This window comes from Bidens hawaiensis, unplaced genomic scaffold (genome assembly GCF_021521415.1).
Source record: "Bidens hawaiensis isolate Kalapana, Puna unplaced genomic scaffold, B.hawaiensis_p1.1 tig00034651_1, whole genome shotgun sequence".
Lineage (NCBI taxonomy): Eukaryota > Viridiplantae > Streptophyta > Magnoliopsida > Asterales > Asteraceae > Bidens > Bidens hawaiensis.
This window is the reverse complement of record NW_027496005.1, coordinates 1-18,342: the sequence shown is the minus strand read 5'-3', so window position 1 is coordinate 18,342 and position 18,342 is coordinate 1. Positions and strand designations below refer to the sequence as shown.

At 37.1% G+C, this 18,342-nt stretch overlaps 2 protein-coding genes across 3 annotated transcripts; one reads left to right on the top strand and one right to left on the bottom strand.

The window, feature by feature from the left end:
- Window positions 1–432: 432 nt before the first annotated feature.
- On the top strand, window positions 433–10,216 carry LOC143586427 (eukaryotic translation initiation factor 2 subunit alpha homolog). Its single transcript, XM_077067977.1, has 7 exons — window positions 433–966; window positions 3,536–3,592; window positions 3,679–3,765; window positions 3,861–4,007; window positions 4,097–4,201; window positions 9,653–9,751; window positions 9,829–10,216. The coding sequence occupies exons 1-7, from the start codon at window positions 580–582 to the stop codon at window positions 9,982–9,984; spliced, it is 1,038 nt and encodes a 345-aa protein (XP_076924092.1). The 5' UTR covers window positions 433–579; the 3' UTR covers window positions 9,985–10,216.
- A 4,587-nt stretch (window positions 10,217–14,803) lies between these two features.
- LOC143586432 (heat shock cognate 70 kDa protein-like) lies at window positions 14,804–16,903 on the bottom strand. 2 transcript variants are annotated; one of them, XM_077067983.1, is made up of 2 exons: window positions 16,651–16,903; window positions 14,804–16,254 (listed from the first exon to the last, which is right to left on the bottom strand). In XM_077067983.1, the coding sequence occupies exon 2, from the start codon at window positions 16,116–16,118 to the stop codon at window positions 14,874–14,876; it is 1,245 nt and encodes a 414-aa protein (XP_076924098.1). In that variant the 5' UTR covers window positions 16,119–16,254; window positions 16,651–16,903; the 3' UTR covers window positions 14,804–14,873. The 2 variants fall into 2 exon arrangements, with proteins under 2 accessions (XP_076924098.1, XP_076924097.1); XM_077067982.1 differs by lacking the exon at window positions 16,651–16,903 and having other exon boundaries at window positions 14,804–16,316.
- Window positions 16,904–18,342: the final 1,439 nt, after the last annotated feature.

The following is an 18,342-nucleotide window of genomic DNA, read 5'->3' as shown; positions in this document are numbered from 1 at the left end:
GTTGGAAATATTATTATTTTATTATTATGTGTGTGGTGTATATATATATATATATATATATATATATATATATTAGATGAAAAGGGTTAAAATAAAAATACATAGTTTTGTAGGAAGAGTAAGAATAACATAAAATTTAGAGTTAGGAAACTATTTAGCCTAAATACATGATCCTAAGAAACTATTTAGTAGTTTAAAAACTATCAATCTCAACCACTAGATCATAGATCCAAGGGCTTAAATTTATTATTACTCTTCCTAGAAAACTATTTATTTTTATTATAACCCACCCCTATATTAGATTACAACACTATTACACCACATAAACAAAAACCCATCCTTTACTGGCTGAGCATCACATGACACAAAACGCCTCATTTTGTAGCCCATTCATTCCTACGTGTAAGCTAACTAAAAAAACATAAAAACCATAACGTCATTATTCCTTAACTCATTTCCCACTACAAGACCAATCTCCATCTACATTCATTCATCCATAGCATTCACTTTCACTCCCAAAACCTAAAACCCTTCAATCCTTATAACAATAATAATAATATTATTATTACTACCCCACCGATGTCCACGTCATCAGTCCCAAGCTCCGACTGCCGGATGTACGAATCCCGGTACCCGGAAGTGGACACGCCGGTGATGATACAGGTAAAAGAAATCGGCGACGTGGCAACCCACGTGTCACTGCTGGAATACAACAACATAGAGGGTATGATCCTGTTATCCGATCTGTCCCGACGGCGTATTCGGAGCGTGGGGAGCTTGATTAAAGTGGGCCGGGTCGAACCGGCGATGGTGCTGAGGGTAAATGCGGAAAAAGGGTATATTGATTTGAGTAAGAAGAGGTTGTCGGAACAGGATGTGCAGATTTGTGAAGAGAGGTATAGTAAGAGTAAGCTTGTGCACTCGATTATGCGGCATGTGGCCGAGACTATGAATGTTGATCTTGAGGTAATTTGGAGGATGTTTTTATGATTTAGGGTTAGTTTATGTTTATTAGTTTATGTAAAGTTTTTAAATTTATAGGGGGTGTTTGGCCTAGCTTTTTAGCAAAGCTTATAGCTTTTTTTATAAAATAAGCTTAATTTGGTGTTTGGTTTAGCTTTTTTAGCTTAGGCTTATAAGCTTATATAAGCTAATTTGAATAAGCATATTTGAAGATGGTTTTTTAGCTTATTTGAATAATACCTGATTGCAGGTGTAGGAGTATGCACGAAAACGAAAAACCGAAAAAACCGAACTGAAACAAAAACCGACGGTTTGATTTTATGTTTTTTGTAAGAACCGAAGTAGTTGTTCGGGTTTGGTTTTGCAAGTGATGAAAACCGAAAAAATGAACCGAACCGAATTTCTAGATTTTTGTTTTAAGCAATTTATAAGAATTTATGTGCAAGAAATCGAAAAATCGATCCTAAACAGAAAAATCCAAACTGAAAAATTTAAGCAATTTGTAGGAATACTTAGGGTTAGTTTGTATTTATTAGTTTATGTAATGTTTTTAAGTTTATTGGAATTGATAATACCTGATTGTGAGAAGTTGTAGGAACACTTAGGGTTAGTTTATATATATTAATATATGTAAAGTTTTTAAATTTATAGGTTTTTGGAATTGATAATACCTGAATCTGATTGTAGGTGTAGGGGTATGCAAGAAACCAAAAAAACCGTTCTGAAACCAAAAAAACCGAACCGAAACAAAAACCGATGGTTTGGTTTTATGTGTTTGTAAAAACGAAGTAGCGGTTCGGGTTTGGTTTTGAAAGTAATGAAAGCCGAAAAAATGAACTGAACCTAATTTCTAGTTTTTTGTTTTTTATTTTAAGCATTTTATAAGAATTTAGGTGCAAGAAATCGAAAAAACGATCCTGAACCTAAAAAACTGAAGAATCCAAACCGAAAATCCGAACCGAAACAACAACGACGGTTTGGTTTTATGTTTTTGTGAAAACAGAAGTAGCGGTTCGGGTTTGGTTTTGCATGAAATAAAAATCGTAAAAACCGAATCGAACCGAATATCTAGATTTTTGTTTTTTATTTTTTTTATTTTAAGCAATTTATAAGAATTTATGTGCAAGAAACCGTAAAAAACGATCCTAAACCGAAAAAACCAAACCGAAGAATTTAAGCAATTTGTAGGAAATTGGATGTTATGAATTATGAGCTGTTGTAGAAACAATTAAGGGTTAATTTAGGGTTTGTTCAATGTAGTTATATAAGACTTGTTATGCTGAATTTCGGTAACCGATATTGACTGCATAGGCGTTGTTCATGTTCATCTGTTAAGCTTTTATCGGCCGGACGAAATTTTTGTTCGTGTTTGTTTATTAAGGAAATGAAGTTGTTTGTGAACGGTTCACGAACACAAACAATGTTTTATTTCAGACTCGTGAATATTGTCGAGCCTATGAATGTTGATTTTGAGGTAAGTTGGATATTATGAATGATGAATTTAAGTAAATGTTTCAGAGAGTAATGAATTAGGGCTTAATTTAGTGTTTTTTTTTGGTAACTGCTAAAATCTCATTGATGATATAATCACATTTGGCGCATTTCACAATATAGGATCTGTATTACTGTATAGATGCTATAAACATTAATTAGTGAGCATGGTTCTGAGACATCGAGACTGCACGCTTGCTTCCGGCATCGTCGGAGTAAGCACTTTTAAATATGGTAATAATTGTAGGCAGCTTTTGATTTTTGTGAGGGCCGGAGAGAGTTAAAATAGACTTACTATTGCAGTAATCAGGGTTTAATTTAGGTTTTTTTTTTAAATTATTTTTATCTATTTACTGTTATATTTTTTTTCCCGTTTTTTTTGGTAATTACTAAAACCTGTATGTATTGCTGCAAATTATTCAGTGTCCAAGCTATAAGACTTGTTATGCTGAATCATTGATTTGGTTCATTTCACAATGAAAGATCTGTCTGGTTTTGAGACGTTAATACTGCATGCTTGCTTTCTGGATCGTAGGAGTAAGCGTTTTATAAGATATTGTAATAATTGTAGGTAGCTCTTGATGTTTGTGAGGGCGGGAGAGTGACAATAGGTAAAGTTTTATTTTTTAGGGTGTATTAAATTGCTGCTAATATGCCATTCGTGTTTTTGTTGTTGTGGTTGTTGGATTAATGATGGGAGATACGTATCTCACATGTGGTAAGTTACCAAATAAGGTTTTACATCCCGTGGTTTACGTTTGATATTTTTGATCCCGTAATAATCTTGTTTTAATAATCCAACGCAAGCGTAGTTTTGTCCTACAAAGTTCCATTTGTAAATAAGACCTTAATGCCTGTAAATGTGGGAAACCATTGCAAATGATGTTCACTTGTTTGGTCACACGCTGTGTGTCGACACACAGTTCTTGTTTTTCTTCAAGGGGTGATCTTTTGGTATTTATTTCGCTTTATGCGTTTGACGTACTTGAGTTTAGATTATGTACATATGTTTATTCATAACTGCCGTTCATGCCACGTAATCTTAAGTTTCAACTCATGAAATACATTTTATCTATGGCAGGATTTGTACATCCATGTTGGCTGGCCTTTGTACCGAAAATACGGTCATGCATTTGAGGTTAGATCTTCTTCACTTGTGAATTTTTAATCTTATTTTCCTACAATTATCTATAACACAACCATATTCCTTGTTGCTGTTTGCAGGCTTTTAAAGCAATCGTTAATGACCCTGATTCTGTGCTTAAGCCACTCACTCGCGAGGTTAAAGAAATCGGTCCAGACGGGAAGGAGGTAGTTAATCACGCAAGTTTTTTTATTTTTTTACTTATTTACTTCTCGACCATTAAGTTAACAATAAGTATCATCTAACGTTTCTCGTTGTGCAGGTCACTAAGGTGGTCCCCGCCATTTCAGAGGAAGTGAAAGAGGCTTTGGTTAGAAACATCAGAAGACGAATGACACCTCAGCCGTTAAAAATCCGTGCTGATGTTGAGATGAAATGCTTTAGTTATGATGGCGTCCTCCATATTAAGGTTTTTCCTTTTTTATTTTTTTTATTTTTATTATTCCATTTTTGAACTTTATATTTACTAAAAATGTTCATTTTTTAATAACTTAACAGGATGCTATGAGAAAAGCTGAAGCAGCTGGCACTAAAGACTGTCCCGTGAAAATTAAATTGGTTGCCCCGCCAGCTTATGTTCTCAACACTCAAACTCTAGACAAGGTAATTCATTAATTCCACAAAATAACATTCACATCATTTATTATTACATTTGTTTCGTTCTTCACATGCATCAATAAGTTTAGAGTAAATTACGCTTTTAGTCTCTGGTTTGGTCTGTTTAACCCTTTCAGTCCAAAAGTGAATCTTTTGACATATCATGCTCTGAGGTTTAAGTTCTGTAACCTTTTCGGTCCCTGTTGCTAATGCTGTCCCTTTTTCTGTTGAATCCGTGCCCCTCAAATGAGGGGCTTTTTAGTCTTTTTTCCTACCCGTTGAGTACAAACAAAGTTCTTGATCCATTTTTACCCCCCGATTGATTTCTCTAACCCTTCAACTCCCTTGACCATGTTTTTACTCGAGGGGTGAGGAAAAAGACTAAAATGCCCCTGCTCAATGGAGGGGCACACGATCAGATTTACTAGAAAAAAAGGACGGGTTCAGCAACAGGGACTGAAAGGGTTATAAAAATTAAATCTCGGGCCCAAAAGATTTTGTTTTAGACTAAAGAGTTAAACATGTCAAACCACAAGGACCGAACTGGTAATTAACTTATAAAGTTAATTTAGCATTGTTTTTACGTCCTCCAAATCCTTGAGGATCTTCAAGTGATTCTATGGTTAGCGCCTAATTCTAATTTTATAAACTATATTATTATTACTAGCTTTAGAAACCCGTGTATTACACGGGATAAATTAATGTATAAATTACAATCATATCATATCATATCATGCCCAGTAAAATCCCACCGACAGCAAAGCTGTAAGTAGGGTCTGGGGAGGGTGGGATGTAGGCACACCGTACCTCTATCCAAAGGAATAAAGAGGTGGCTTCCCGAGAGACCCTCGGCTCTAAGTACATGTGTATGAAGCAAAATAAAGGAAATCAAAGTTTAACAGTTATATAAAAACTACTACTAATTATAATAATATTAATAATAAGATCACAGTATAATAATAATAATAATAATAATAATAATATATGTAAGGGAAATACCATTATGGTATGTGACCTAAATAAGTTAAGTCTAAGCCCTAAGGTATTCAATTCTCTAAAAATCCTTAACTTTAATTCTACTTCTCCACGAATTCCTATCCTCAACCATGTCCTCGGAGAGGTTTAGGTCTATCAAATCATGCCTAATCCTCTCATCCCAAGTCAATTTCGGTCGTCCTCTACCCCTCCTCCCCTCTATAGTAATGTTTTCTACGGATCTAACAGGATTCGTCGTCTGTCTTCTCTTTACATGTCCAAACCATCTCAATCTCCACTCTCTTATCTTGTCTGCTATGTTCGCCACCCCTAATCTCTCGCGAAACACAACGTTTCTTATTCGGTCTAGTCTTGTGTGCCCACACATCCAACGTAGCATTCTCATTTCTGCTACCTCCATCTTCCGCACTTGTGCCTTCTTGATGGCCCAACAATCTGTTCCATATAGCATTGCAGGTCTAACTGCCACCCTATAGAATTTTCCCTTTAGTTTAGTCGGGAAACTCTTGTCGCACAATATACCTGTGGCTGCTTTCCATTTACACCATCCTACCTGAACTCGGTGGGTCACATCACTGTCTAATTCCCCATCGCTCTGTACAAATGATCCTAAATACTTGAACTTCGTTACCTGCGGGACCACCTGCCCTTCAATTGTGATCTGTGCGTCTTCATTGTCGTTTATCCCACCAAAATCACAGTGGAGGTACTCCGTCTTAGATCGGCTAATCTTTAAACCTTTTGTCTCTAAGGTTGTTCGCCACTCCTCAAGCCTCATGTTTAGATCTTGTTTTTTCTCAGCAAGTAACACAATATCGTCTGCGAACATCATGCACCACGGGAGAGCCCCCTGAATCGACTTTGACAACTCATCCAAGACTACTGCAAAAAGAAACGGGCTCAACGCTGACCCCTGGTGAAGACCTACCTCTACAGGAAAGAAATCAGTATCCCCCACTGGCGCACGGACACTTGTTTCACTCCTGGTATACATATCCATAATTATCTCTATGTATTTCCTGGGCACTCTTCTACCCTCCAAGCACTCCCAGAGCACCTGTCGTGGCACACTGTCGTAGGCCTTTTCTAGGTCAATAAACACCATATGTAGATCACGCTTCTTCTCCCTATACTTTTCCATTAATCTTCTTATAAGGTGTATTGCCTCTGTGGTGGAACGCCCCGGCATGAAGCCAAATTGGTTGACCGTAACCTGAGTTTCTCGTCTAAGTCTAACCTCAATCACTCTTTCCCATAGCTTCATAGTATGACTTAGTAGTTTGATTCCTCGGTAGTTACCACAATATTGGGCGTCTCCTTTGTTCTTATAGATAGGAACTACAACGCTGCTCCTCCACTGGTCTGGCATCTTACCTGATTTGAGAATACTATTGAACAGAGAAGTTAACCACATGACTCCTTCCTCCCCCAGACACTTCCACACCTCGATGGGTATGTTGTCTGGGCCAACCGCCTTAGACCTTCCCATCCTCCTAAGTGCATCCTTCACCTCTTCACGTGTGATCTGTCGGCAGTAGCAGTTATTCGATTGTTGTCGTTGAAAGTTTGTGTTGTCATGTTCTTCTTGGTAAGCTCTCCCATTGTTAAAAAGATTGTGGAAGTAGGTTTGCCATCTTAGCTTGATGTCCTGCTCCTTGACCCGAACATGCCCATCTGTATCCTTTATGAACTTCACCGGTCCTAGATCTTGCCTTCTACGCTCCCTGGCTTTGGCAATCTTAAACATAGCATGTTCCCCCTCTTTTGTTTCTAGACTTTCATACATCCGTTTAAAGGCCGCCTTCTTTGCTTCCGCCACTGCCTTCTTCGCCTCTATCTTGGCCGTTTTGTAGTTGTCCCTCAATTCCACTCGCTCCTCCTCATTCGTGCACCTCATTAGCTCCCTAAAACATCCTTGTTTGTCCCTTATCTTGTCTTGCACTGCGTCATTCCACCACCAAGACTCCTTATGCCCACTTGTCTTTCCTGTTGTGACCCCGAGAGTCTCCTTTGCTACTTGGATGATCTTTGTCTCCATAGCTTCCCATATATGAGTTGAGTCCCCATTTAGTCGAGCCCGCGTATGCAGTATGAGTTTATCCTTAAACAGTAGGAGATTTTCGTCCTTCAAATTTCCCCATCGAATTCTCGGTGTACCTTTCTTCTCTCGAACAGTCAGCTTATTTCTGAAGGCTATATCTGTCACTAGTAGTCGATGTTGAGTCACAACTGCCTCCCCAGGTATGACTTTGCAGTCCCTCCACCAACGTCGGTCTCCTTGCCTCATCAAAAGGTAGTCAATTTGCGTGTCGCGTCCGCCACTGCTAAAAGTGATTAAATGAGAATCTTGTTTCCTAAAATAAGAATTTATAATACCTAGGTCATGTGCCACCGCAAACTCTAGAAGATCTGTTCCGGTCTCATTCCTATCACCAAAACCGAAACCCCCATGTACGGCTTGAAAACCATCGTTAGCCTTACCAATGTGTCCATTAAAATCACCTCCTATGCAAATCCTCTCCCCCCTAGGTATGCCCCCTATCACTGCGTCTAGGCAATCCCAAAATCTCTCTTTTCCTGATCCCCTAGGCCTACATGAGGCGCGTAGGCGGAGACTACTGCCACTACTTCCTCTTCTAGTACTAATTTCAACACCATAATCCTGTCATTATGTCTTATCACCTCCACCACACTAGTGTGTATTTCCTTAGCCACTAGAAACCCCACTCCATTCCTAGCTCCATCAGACCCCGAGTACCACAACTTATACCCATTACACTCAGCCCCTCTATGTCCTTTCCACTTGGTCTCTTGGAGGCATGCTATCTGAACCCTACGTCTTTTAAGCACATCTACCAATTCTAGCAACTTACCATTTAATGTTCCTACATTCCAAGAAGCCAAACGCAATATACGCTCCCTATCTTTACTCTTTCCTACACCCCTCGTTTCAGGACATGGTCTCAAGTAATAGTCATGGTTCGTACGCTCTATGGTTGCAACTAATCACACAAACACAAGCAATAGAACACCAAATCAATAATAATAATAATAATAATAGTAACAATAATAATACTTCTAATAATAATATCCTTATTAAATATATGCTATTTGTTAATCCAAGTATTTTGTATAAAGTGATGTCGTTCAGAAAATAAACCGGTTTTTTAATCCAAATATAGTAATAGTATTTTTTAAATCCAAGTTTTATGAAAACCCAGCAAAGAACCAGCAACGAGTGACGAGGTCAGCCGTCAACAGATCTCGCCGTAAACTCTCTTATACCTCGCCAGAAAAAAATGAAATCTTGCCGGAAACTTGGATCTCAATCCGATCTAATGCAAATGCAAAAACGGATCTTGAAGTTGCAGCCCAAGATCTAGTGCAAAAATGAGTCACGGTTTTGCGGTATGTGTCTGCTGTTAGTAGTGCACTCCAGTTGGTCGTCTGAGTAATCGGCAGGCTGTGTACCGCAAAAACTATAAATAGGACGTAAAAAATTTCGCCGGCCATCTTACAATCTCGTTGTCTCGCTCCTTCGGTTTCGAGCGGTGGCGTGCGGGTGGTTTGTGGTGGGCTTGTGGTAGAGACAAGGGGGTGAAGAAGGGAATAGAAGCTTACCTGGTGTCGGAAACTTTCCAACTGATACTGCCGGAAAAAATTGCCGGAGGAGTTGTACATAAATGTGAACGTTGGGAATTGTACAGAGAGAAAATTGCTTTCCGTGGTAAACATATAATGTATAAATTACAATGAATAATTTAAAACAATGAGTTTTAAAACAATGATAAATTAATATAAACCCACTGAAAGCAACTTTTAAAACAATGAAGCATTTCGATGTAAAAGATAAAATCTTTCACAAAAATGTTATACGTTCCATACCCGACCATAGACAAAAAAGACACCGGATTTTCCTTATAAACACATTGTTGTTCAACTATCACAATAGCCTTATAATAAATATAAAAAATGAAAAATTTGTCTATGATTTTTAAGACTAAATATTTGTAAAAAAGATAAAAAAAAATATTATAGCTTCTTCAATATGAAGATGTCTCAAAAAATTGATTGCTAATGTACTCTTTAAACATAAACTCTTTTATATATACATTTCAATCTTAAAGATAATATATTTATGACACATAATTATTATAATAATATTTTTTTATATTAAGTATGTTTAAAATATAATTTATCACATTAATAATTCAATCAATGGAGATTGACCAATTAGTACTGTATGTTGAATTTATAATCAATACTATATTTAGAACCAAGATTTTTTTCTTTTCCATCAATAGAAGAAAAGTGATTTTGGAGGGAATTTAATTTTAAGAATTAACCTCAGAATGCCATGGGTCCAAAATTATTTTCTTTTATTAGTATAGGTAGATTATTATCTTAGCTGTATTTGATATTGTTAGAAAATAGTTGATATAAGCATATGATTTTGTACAGGAACAAGGGATAAAAGTTCTTACCCAAGCAATTGCCGCTTGTTCTGCTACAATTGAACGTCATAAAGGGAAACTAACCGTAAAAGAGCCACCTCGAGCGGTAAGCATTAAATATTTTAGCTCGTTTATTATATGGAAACAATTAATAATATGTTTGTCGATGATAATTGTTTGCAGGTGAGTGAACGGGAGGACAAACTGCTTGCAGAACAGATGGCTAAACTTGGGCGGGAAAATGCAGAGGTGAGTGGTGATGAAGATAGCGAAGTGGAAGAAGATACCGGGATGGGTTCTGTTGACTTGGAAAGTTCAAGTTCCGGGATTACAGATTAGAGATATATAGTCGATTGGTCTATGTTGGATAATGGTGTTCGGGTGATGACAGACGTGGGTTTTGTGATTCACGTTTGTTAAGTTTTGTTGTTTATCGTGTATTTTTTTTGGCATATATTATATACTTTTGGATGAACTGAATTTTATAAACTGAGTTTTTGGTGGTTAGAACATAGAATTGTCAGATTTGCAACTTGTGTTTGAAGTTTGCAGCATTATTGATATGTGGTTTTTTCGAATGCTTGCTTCTTTGAACATTAAAGAATCTTTGTAATGGTCGAAAACGATGATACATATATATGCTTGTAACCAGTGTTGTAAAAATCGCTTGTCGTTAGTCGGGTGGTGGAGTGGAGACTAGCGATTAATCGGGATTAATCAGATCAGATTTTAATGCATAATTTTTAGTTTTATCTATACACGCATACATTTTTATATGTAATTTTCAGTTTTCTACGTACAAAACATATTTTGGCCGAAAACTGCCTGAAATCTCATTGGAAACCGCTGATTTTTGCTGGAATCTCGCTGAAAAGCGTTATTTTTGGTTGGAATCCCGCCGAAAAACTGTCGGTTTTGTCCGGATTTGACCATTGACCGATTAATTGGCCGACTAACCCGAAATTAATCAGTGAAGTGGGGACTAGCAATTAATCGGTGTCTAGTCGGGAATTTTGCAACACTGCTTGTAACGACGACTTAAGAGATGTTAATTATGTAATAGATATTATATGTAATTATAATAAAAATTAAAACTATATTTTGTTAAAATAAGACATTGAGGAATAACAGATGAGCCAAGCTCGAGATTGTAAAATAACTACGGGGCAGAGTTCGGGCTTTAGCACATAAAGCTTAAAACAAACTGAACTAAAGCTCAAGCTTTTTTAAGTTAAACGAGGCGGGCTTGAGTTTGAGCAAGTTCGAACTTGGCACGTTTTACAATGAAAGAAACCAATCATACTTAATTACTTATACTAAGATAACATACAAGTGCAATACTGTAAATATTAAGGAACAAATAAACACATGATTAACATATAAACGCTTGTTGACAAAACACAAACATTATCACGCGTAATTATGAAAAAGAAGAGAAAACTCATCATATACACATAACGGGCGTTGAATTATACGACAACTTGCATGGAACTATACGAAAAGTCAATCTCAATTGAGAGTTTGATTCACATAAGTCATTTCTTTGATAACCATTAATACTACTGTTCTTGTTTTCAAACATTTGAAAGATACTATCTGCTTTAACTTCCCTTATAAATAGGCAATTTTCACGATTATCATTGTATCAAGCCGTTGATAGTAAACACACTAGCTCTTTTGCATCAATGGCAATTAAATCTGTCATCTTAATCACCCTCTTGGTCGTTGTTTTAGTGGCAACACAAGGCGAAGCGCAAGTTACTAATGTGGGATTGAAGTCATTGGAGATGTATCTTGTACTGCGAATGCTAGCATCGTATTAATGGCACATTATCAACACCTCCCTTCCCAAGTAAGATCGTCATTACTATTATATCATTTGCATTACATTTTTTCTCCCTACCATAGCTTTGCTATTTGTGGGATATACTGAGTACGATGATGATGATGATGCTACATTACATTTTTCTCTAACAATTCTCAAGCTTTTGTAACAAATTACATTATTACACAATGATTTAAATCACTCCTAAAGCCACTTGATTTATTTTTGCTTTTGTGGAATAGGTCACTAGTTAATTACAGTAGAAATATATAACCTAAACTTTGTGTATAAAAACATAAAAGAAAATATATTTAAAAGTGATGCTTGTTTGTGATTTCTATATATTTTTGTTGTTTACAGATGCTATAGTCGATTTATCATGTGGCGGAAATGTGAGAGGCACGGCCGTAACAAATGCAATGGGAGCATTTAGCATGATTCTGAGTCCGAGTCTACTTAATCTCAGCACCCTTTTAACATCTTGTAAGATTGTTCTTGCTACACCACTCTCGAGCTGTAACTCGACCCTCCCTTCAACGGGAACTATAGAAGCGCCACTACGAGTCGTGGACACGCTTGAATCTGAATTGCGTAACATTGCGAATACGAATGTCGCCCCAGGGAAAGGGATTTTGGCCAGAGATGATTGAACATTTCGAATGTTTATGAATCCAGTTTGCTTTTATATAATGTATGAATAAGGGAAGATATTGATGTCTCTAATATCTCTCCGTTACGAATGTTTGTAACACTGGAAGGTATTTATCGATATTAACTTGGTGCATACAAATTTTTGATAAACATAAAAAACACTTAAGTGAGGCAAATAAGCATATATGAATCTTGTTTACTAGCCAATACTAGGCATGACAAACTGGATAGGTCAGGCGGGTTTAGGCAGTGGCGAAGCTTGGACTGAGGCACCGAGGGGGGGGGGGGAGCTCAAAATGTATACAACATTTCACAAACGAGGGGGGGGGGGCCTCAAACTTTCGGATGAAAAAGGCTAGACTTACACTACGTATAAAAATTTTCGGCCGAAAACGGGTAAATTTACACTACTGCGCACAAAAACAGGGGGGGGGGGGGGTGGCGGGGCCACCCCGGGCCTCAATGAAGCTTCGCCCCTGGGTTTAGGTTATGGGTCATAACGGGTTCTAAGCAAAGAGTACTTTAGTTCTGTTGTGGCTTCGAGCTTTGGACAAATAGTACACTGATTTTCATTATAGTACACGATAAGCAACCAAGATAACTAAGAAACCAAACAATATACAACTAAGAGGAAAATAAATATGAGTTTACACATCAATAGGGCACGTGACTTTCAGCCCCCCTATACCCAAGTCCAAGCTTCGCTACTATGAGTTATTCTATTATATGTACGTGTGTGTGTGTATATATATATATATGTATTTAAGATTCTATTGTACTTGAATTAAACAATTACAAAACTTGGTTACCTTTTAGTGAATTTTTTCTTCATGTAACCTCCTAAGTCCTAATTCAATTTAATTGGAAAGAAAATATTGCTTATTACGGAGTAGTAAACAAGAATACAATATTCATATATGTTTCATTTACATGGGACGACTTTAGGTGCTCTTCACCACGGGCAAGACACCCACAAAGATTCACGCATGTTCGTTAAGTTTGATCACTACTAGAAATATGTTGGTGTTAGTTATAAATGACACGTACAGGTAGAGGTGCACAAATCGGGTTCAAATGGAAAACCCGAACCGGTTCCAAACCGGTTTTTTTTACACCGGGTTGTAAAATGGCACCGGTTCCAATCAAGAACCGGTTCGGTTCCCGACCCGAACCGATGCCCAGATATGCGAACTTTTAAGAACCGGGTAGGATATGAACCGGAACCGGTTTTTACGTAAAAACCGGTTCCACTGGTTTTTTTTGAAATTTAAAAATTAGAGCCGTTAGGAACCGGTTTCCAACGGCTATATAGCCGTTTTTGACCGTTGGAACCAGTTTTTTAACTATAAATAGGTTATTTTCTTACTATGAATAGCAAGGTTTGTTTGTTTACTTGTTAAACCACTTCCAAAACTATAAAACACACTCCAAACCACAATTAACCTTAAACCGACAACAAATGGCAACCAATGATGACGTTGTTATGGTGATCGAAACAACAAGATGCCCCGATGTTTGGCACGTTGCAAATATTGCTCGAAGTTTCTTAAAGCAGGGTCCAACTCGACATTACGAAAACATACGAATAAGTATTGTCGAGAGAAAGAAGATTGGAAGCTAAAAAAACGGAAGTGGGAGAGTCGTCCAACGGCTATATTACCGTTGGAACCGGTTCCAACGGCTAATTGGTGTCTAAAAAACCGGTTCCAACGGCTATATTACCGTTGGAACCGGTTCCAATGGCTAGTTTGACTTTTGTTTGACCCTTCAAAAAAAACCCGTCGGAACCGGTTTTTCCGGGTACGAACCGAACCAGTTCCAATTAAGAACCGGGTAGGAACCGGGTTGGAACTGGTACTGTCATACAAATAGGAGAACCGGGTACGATTTTCGGGTACAAAAATACCCAAACCGGGTATTGTTCCAACCGGGTTGGAACTGGAACCGGTTCCGGTTCGGTTCCATCAGTTAGGTTCCGGAACCGGTTTTTTTTGTGCACGTCTACGTACAGGCGATTGTTGGTATCATTATGATCGATATTCTGTTTCAAATTTGGTTTCGAGCTAGAACAGATGGAAACGAGAAAACACTGTCCGTATTCTCCCACATATGCAACCGATGAATTAAAGTCCATATATGACTCATGACACTTACTACAGGATCGACGGCCTTGATGAACTTAAAATAAAATTTCTAATCAAAACTGTTGTAAAATCACCTTATGTGTTTTGCATGTTTGGCTTACGACTTAATATCATGCATTTATGACATAAGGGTGCAATTATTGTATGCTAATGCCTTAACGTAAGATAGGTACGCGAGACGCTTAAAGGCAAAAACCTAATATGCTCAACCAAAAACCTAAACGCTAAAAAACGGTTTTCGTGAAAAAAAGTGAAAAATTGATCGATTAACCATCCAAAACTGTTTTTTCGGTGAACCAATGATTAATTGGATATGTATTGACGATTCCGAGATGTATGGATGTGATTCATGGATCGATTTCATGAAAAAATGGATTCACGTATCTCTATTGTACGTTAAGACATTATTGTATCGGATCTTTTCACATAAATCCTTGTGAGCAACCTAAATTATCAATAACAGCTAATGAATGACCACTAGCCATGGTTGAGTCAGAGAGAGCAACTGAACCATCAAACTGAATTACAAAAGAAAATAAAAAAACATTAAATATCATTAGGTTTTAACTGATAGGAAAACCTTGCAATAGAAACACCTTAATATCTTTTCATTGCTTCATCCTTTTCACCATCTTCTTGATGTCATCTTTAGACGAATCTCCACTCCTAGCTATCGTGATACTTCGTTTATTACCAGTGGATATCACCTCAGCCGAAACATTAAGAATACCATTACTATCCATGTTAAACCGAACCTTAACCTTTTCTACGCCTTTCGGAGCTGCTGGGACGCCATGAAGAATAAACTTGGCAAGAAATATATTTTCTTTGACATATTTTCCCTCACCCTGATATACAATAATGTTCACCGATACTTGGTTGTCAAAGAGAGTGGTATAAACCTGCTCCTTGATGGTAGGTATGGGCGTGTTCCTCGGTATCACAACACTCATTTCGTGTTCTAATTTAACACTGATGCCAAGAGAAAGAGGGGTCACATCTAATAGTACTAAATCCCGCACAATTTTGTTCCCATGTCCGCTTAAGTTTGCAGCCAACACCGCAGCACCATAAGCCACAGCTTCATCTGCATGAATGCTCTTGCAAAGTGGCTTCCCATCAAAAAACTCCGTCAGCATTTGTTGCACCTTAGGAATCCTCGTCGACCCACCAACAACCACCACTTCATGAACATCGCGCTTATGCATATTTCCGTCTCTCAAACAATTCTCCACATGCTTAATGCACATGTTGAAGAAACCGGCATTTATCTCTTCGAATTTTGCCCTACTAAATTTCATCGTTAAATCAGTTCCCTCGCACAAGCAATCAATTTCAATCGGTGTTTGTGGTGTCGACGACAAATCCCTCTTTGCTTTCTCACAAGCAATTTTCAACCTCATTTTTGCCGTTGCATTCTCACTCGCGTCAATCTTTTCTTTCTTTTTAAATACCTCAACACAATGATTCACCATTAACTGGTCAAAATTTTCTCCACCTAAACGAGTATCACCACCCACCGCTTTAACAGTAATGGTACCGGATTTAGTGATCTCAAGAAGCGACACGTCGAATGTTCCTCCACCCAAATCAAATACCAACACATTCTTCTCATTAGGACTGTCAATATCAATATCAATATCAATATCAGCACTCTTATCTAGACAGTAGGCGATTGCTGCTGATGTTGGCTCATTAATCAAGCGCAAAACATTAAGGCCTGCCAACACACCGGCATCCATGGTCGCCTGGCGTTGCTTGTCACTAAAATACGCAGGAACTGTTATGACCGCGTCCGTAACAGTTGTTCCAAGGAACGCTTCGGCAGCCTCTTTCAAGTTTCTTAGAATCATTGACGATATCTCTTCCGGTGAAAACTTCTTTTCTTCGGACTCGTGTTCAAATACAATGATTGGCTTCTCCGCTGGCCCTTCGATTACCTTAAAAGGTCTAGTTTCAATGTCTTTCTTCACTACACCATCATTGAATCTGGTTCCCATTAAACGTTTAACATCTGCACATTATTTGAATAAGAAAAAACACAAAACTTGTAAATGTAATACAAACATAAGAATGTAAATAACAGGGCCGTCTCCGAGAATTTAAATACCTCAGCCGAGCCTAAATAAAAAAAAATTACTGGTATTCGCTAATGTAAACTTTTATCGAACGATGTATTATAAGTAGAAACCATTCTGAGCATGTAATTATCTCATAAACCATTGCAAATAACCTTATTTTTAACACTAAAAAACATATATATGTAATATGTATAAAAAGTTTGTGCCCTTGAAACTTATGTGCCCCGGCCAGTGGTGCGACTCACACACCCACCGAGCCTCCCCTGGTAAATAAGGTTGAAAATACATTATAGAAGGAACTTACCAAAAGCAGTGTTGTTAGGGTTTTTGGTGATTTGATTTTTTGCAGCCTCACCAACAAGAAGTTGCATGCCATCCCAAGAAACACATGAAGGAGTGATTCTGTTACCTTGTTTATTAGGAATGATCTCGACACGGTTGTGCTTATCAAACCATGCAGCCACACAAGAATATGTTGTACCAAGATCAATTCCAATTGCTGTTCCTTCAACTCTCTTGTTGGCCATCTTCAAAGAAAACATATTTGATGAATATGTGGATCGAACAAATGTATATATGAAACTAAAATAATTAAGATATGAAGGTTCCTTCAAATTTCAAAAATAAGGAAAAAAGGAACAGATTTCTAATCCCTGGTTTGTTGCTACCCCGAAAGGAAAGTGATTTATTTACTTCTTTTAAATCAAAATACAATTCTTTTATTTTCTTTTGAAATTTTATAAATCCTGAGGTTCGTATTTTTAGCTATTATTGTTCCACCTAAGTAATTAACACAATATCTTTAGATCCAAAATAGTTCGATTACTAGAAACCTACCCGAGTTTCATTTAATGAAGGAAAATGAGAGATGAAAAAATATGTTGTGTTTCCGAGTTTTATTTAAGGAAGGAAAAATAAGGAAAAAATAAAAAAAAGGTGTTTTCGAGTTTCATTAAAAGAAATAAAAGAAGGGGATGAGAGATAAAATGATGAGTAAAATAAGAGGATTTGTATCTTTTAAATTGTAAAGATTTGAAAGGAACGAAAATTGAAGAGAAATAGATGATGTCAAAAGAGAAGATAAAAAAAGAATACTTTTTTTTTCTTGCTTTTCTTTTCATAAATGAACTCGAAAACATCATAAGATTTGAAGTCTTATGTTCATTAACCAACTGTTATAATCGAATGGCACGTCGATAAATAAAAAAAAATATATATTATCATTTTAATTTTCAAATAATCGTGTTTTTTTATTATGAAGTTATTCTAAAAAACCTAATTTATGTTAGGGACCGAAACCATTGCAAAGTATAAGACTAGTCCCACATTGTTTGTATGGACAATTCATTTGGGGTTTAATAGTCAAATTGGTTACCTCACCAATTGGTCTATTCTTTTGGTTGAGTTATTCTGTTTGACATGCAACAATTTAGAATTTAGTTCGGATTAGGACCCTGATTTAAATTTGTGAACTAACTTTTGTTATATAAGAGGAAAGAGAGAAAAATGAAAGAATTAAATTCACCAAACTACCTCTCTTGTGCAACATCTACATCAAAAGTTAACTGGGTCATCTTTTTGGACCAATAATGAAACCAAAGTTGATAATTAGAGGCGTTACATGCAAGTTTTAGACATTAAGGACTATGCATAAAATTTGACTCAAATCATATGACCATTTATGGAATTCTCTCCCAAATAAATATTTATGTGTTCTTGCTTGATTCGCATAATTAAATTTTAAGTCTATTTATGTCATGCACGTGTGCTTAAAAGACAACTTATATTTAATATAACTAGCGGGAAATCCTCATATTGTGGCGTGGACGCATCCAAGATTTGGCGGCAAAGGTTTAGCTCGTTACCCACGAAGGTGACAAAATCTTTATTGAAGAAACACTAAGTGACCCCGAGTAGATTATGGATAATCTGGGGGTTAAGTAATGTTTCCCACGAGGGTTAGGTCCGGCAAAGAAGGATGTTCTTCAGATGACCT